A 3,999-nucleotide genomic window follows, 5' to 3' on the forward strand; every position below is an offset into this window, starting at 1 on the left:
AGTATCGACGTGTCGGCGTCAATACGTGGTGCGTGTGTGCTGGTGCGCGGGGCGGCAGGGGTGGCTGCGCGGCGCTCAGTGTGTCGCCGCCGCCCGAACTGTGCAAACCTCCGCGACCCCCAGCCGCCCTGCATGACCGGTGGTGCCCAACACACACACAGCCAGCGTATGGCGGGGGTGGGGCGCGCTGCCCCCGAGTGCTAGTGGGTGTGAGTGTCGGCCGATGACTGCCCATGAGGGCGTAGCCAAGTCTAGCTCGTAGTGACGCCTGAGAACTGCAGGACGCAGGCTGGGCCCTCAAGATGGCGGCCAGGGGCTCAGCTACAGTGGCCCCACTTTGGCCCCCTCTCCTCTCTCCAGTCCTTCTCCTGCTCGTCCTCACGGCCACACTACACTCAGGTGAGCATGTACCTCTTTCATACCCAAGTAAACCTCCTATCTGCCTCGCCATCTCACCAACACACACACAAATGTTCACCACCCCGACCTGCTCCCACCCACACCTACCACTAACATCACCACCCCATAAGGTCGAGTTCTGTGCTCTTATTATCTCAGGGACGTGCAAACCATTCCTATGATGACTACAGAAACCCATGCATCCACCAGGTCACCAGTAAATGTGCCCTCCCCCCCAAAGCACATCATTACCGCTATCTCTCGTGTACTTGAGTTAACCTTCTCTACACACACACACACACACACACATACACACACACACACACACACCTGAACATAGCAATCACGGCCTTGGGATAATATAGGCACTCTCTAAGTACTCCTCTGAAACACCTCCCACAGAAAACGTAAATTAGAGTACAAGAGAAATATTGACAGATGCTGCACAATGACACACACACACACACACACACACCATTCAGTGGAATATTCCAACCAGGAAATATTATTTGGTTTTGCCCCCAAAAGGACACCTATTTTTTTTTTTTATCAATTTTAGTGCTTCTGAATATTTTAATGTGCTACTAGATCCATAAGAAAGTACGGTTGTAGATTATTACCACTTTCAAAGCTCTCGAACACACTGAAGTTTATATAAAAAGGACAAAGCTTCATGTTAGAGAGAAAATATTGGCTTAACACCTAACCGAAACCTACCTAGTCAAAACTAACCCAAAATCCTACTTACCTTCCTAACCTAACCGGAAAACCTACTAACCTAACCTAACTACCACACTAGACGGAATCTAAATAAACTAATGCATACTGTAGTTGAATCTAACGTAACCTAACCTAACTTAACCAACTCAACCAAACCCAACTGATCTAGAAAACTTGCCTACCCTAACCTAACCTACAAACCTGACCTAACCCAATCTAACCTAACCTAGATATCTTCACCCTTCACATAATGGTGACAAAACGAAAATAAGTGAAAAAAATACCGAAAAACGAGGATAAATCCGTCATCTTCTTTCGTCATACCGTTCGGTGGAATTGATTTGTTGCTTCACGCGATTTTATTCTCTTCTGGTCAATGACGTCTTGATTTTGTTCTTGCTGAGTTAGTGTGTTTTATTTTATTCAGTTTCTGGTACACCTCTTTGAATTCATTAACCTACTGAACTCCATTAACTCCTTGGACTCCCTCAACCCCTTTGACTCATCAACCCCTAGGACTCCATAAACCCCCTGAAATCCATCAAGCCTTTGAAATCCATTTATCCCCTGGACTCTATCAACCCCTTGGACTCCATCAACTCCTTGAACTCCACTAGCCTCTTGGACTCCATCAACCCCCTAGACTCCCTCAACCCCTTGGATTCCATCAACCCCTTGGACTCCATTATCCCCTTGAATTATCTCAGTCCCTTGGACTTCCTCAACTCCTTGGACTCCATCAACCCCCTGGACTCTATCAACCCCTTGGACTCCATCAACCCTGTGGATTCCATCAACCCCGTGGATTCCATTATCCCTTTAAACTCAATCAAGCCCTTGGACTCCATTAACCCTTTGGACTCCATTAGCCCTTTGGACTCCATTAGCCCTTTGGACTCCATTAACCCCTTCAGTACGGTGATGTCTTATTATTTCAGTACTCTTTGTGCTGCCAGACGATACTGAAAAAAAAAAATCTCGAGTTTAAGGGGCAAAAAATATACACACATCTCTTTTTAAAGGTACGTATCAGTCCTCCCTTCGACGTTCAGCTTACCGTGGTTAAAGTCTACGGTGAATTTACGGTGATCAGAAGTTACGGTAGTCGCTTAATATACGGTGATCAGGGGCTACGTTGCTTGTATTATGGTGATCGGAGTCTACAGTGTTTTGCTTTACGGTAATCAGAGTCTCCAGTGCTGAACTAATGATGGCCAGCAATGTTATGGTGATGAAGGAGCTTACTGGGGTCAGAAAATATACAGTGTTAAGAGAATCTACGGTGACCAGAGCCTTACAGTGTTTAACTTACGGTGGTCATAGAGTCTACGGTGATCTTAGTGTACTGTGTTTAATTTACAGCGATTAAAGTGTCGTCGGTGATCGGAGACGATGGTGTATAGCTTAGGGTGGTCAGAGTCTACGGTGTTTAGCTTACGAGTTTACGGTGTCTCGCTTACGGTGATCAAAGAGTTTACGGTGTTTAGCTAACGGTGATCAAAGAGTTTACGGTGTTTAGCTAACGGTGACCAAAGAGTTTACGGTGTTTAGCTTACGGTGATCAAAGAGTCTTTCCAAACTGGTGGGGGTCGTTAGATACAGCCTTCATTAACCCCTCGTACCTTCATTAACCCCTTGTACCCTCAATAACCCGTTGTACCTTCATTAACCCCTTGTACCCTCATTAACCCCTTGTACCCTCATTAACCCCGTGTACCTTCATCAATCCCTTGTACCTTCATTATCCCCTTGTACCTTCATCAACCCCTTGTACCTCCATTAATCCCTTGTACCTTCAATGACCTCTTGTACCCTCATTAATCCCTTGTACCTGCATTAACACCTTGTACCCTCATTAAGCCCGTGTACCTTCATTAACCCCTTGTACCTCCATTAATCCCTTGTACCTTCAATGACCTCTTGTACCCTTATTAACCCCTTGTACCCGCATTAACACCTTGTACCCTCATTAAGCCCGTGTACCTTCATTAACACCTTGTACCTTCATTAACCCCTTGTACCTTCATTAACCCCTTGTCTAGCTAGCAGAGGTTTGCCCTAATCTTAACAAAATAGTCTGGTAGCAGAAAAAAAAAAAAAAAAGGGAATATACGTCATGCGATTGAAGAGTTTAACCTTTCACTACGATGCCGTCCTTTCTCGTGTCATTGTAGCCATTTCCAGACGATTTCATTTGCTTCGTGTTTTTTTTTTCCTTGGCCGGAAGAATTAGATGCAGCCTTCATTAACCCGTGTAATACGAGGGTCTTTCATAAATTAAGCAAAATTGCCTGGAGAGCAAAAACAAATGAAGAAAAAATAAACATGACGACGTCTTTTCTGTTTCATTATTACTTCCAATAAAAGATTATTTTTACCTTAAGAGGAAAAAAATGAGTGAGAGACTGACTTTGACAGTATAGGTTGGTGAGGTGAAGGGGGGAATTAAGATGACAAGGGAGGCCAAGGATGAGATAAAGGGATGGATTGGAATGGGGTATGAGTGAGGGAGGGTGAGTTGGAGATAGGCCAACATAATGGGAGAGGACAGGACAACATGGAGGCGACTGGCTTGTGGTCACCCCTTCCGGGATTAAGGCGCCTGCCAATAGGTACATAAACAGACAGACAGACAAATAAATAGGTAGACAGAGATCATACTGTATATACGTGGAGAAGGGTTTAGGAGTGGGCAGCAATCATCTCTTTAGTACAATGGCACCTTTCTTCTTTTTCTTCCTTTGTCACTACCACCACACTTTTTTTTTTTTTTTCAGATTAAAGAAAGTCTTATGTCTTTATTCCATTTCTCTTTGATGACATATTTATTTGGCTCATCCAGCTAGAATATTTAACTCTAGGGTAGACATTTCATGGTGA

At 44.7% G+C, this 3,999-nt stretch overlaps 1 protein-coding gene across 1 annotated transcript in view; it reads left to right on the forward strand.

The window, feature by feature from the left end:
- The first annotated feature begins 278 nt into the window (after positions 1 to 278).
- The window catches only part of LOC145409370 (acetylcholine receptor subunit beta-like 1), a 147,710-nt gene continuing 143,989 nt past the window's right edge, over positions 279 to 3,999 (forward strand). The window contains exon 1 of the mRNA XM_080279841.1: positions 279 to 399. Within this exon, the coding sequence (XP_080135967.1) occupies positions 303 to 399 (97 nt within the window). The 5' untranslated portion in view covers positions 279 to 302. The remainder of the gene's footprint in view (positions 400 to 3,999) is intronic.

The sequence above is a fragment of the Coenobita brevimanus genome, chromosome 80 (genome assembly GCF_032717465.1).
Source record: "Coenobita brevimanus isolate Jiangsu-jjx chromosome 80, ASM3271746v2, whole genome shotgun sequence".
Taxonomy (NCBI): domain Eukaryota; kingdom Metazoa; phylum Arthropoda; class Malacostraca; order Decapoda; family Coenobitidae; genus Coenobita; species Coenobita brevimanus.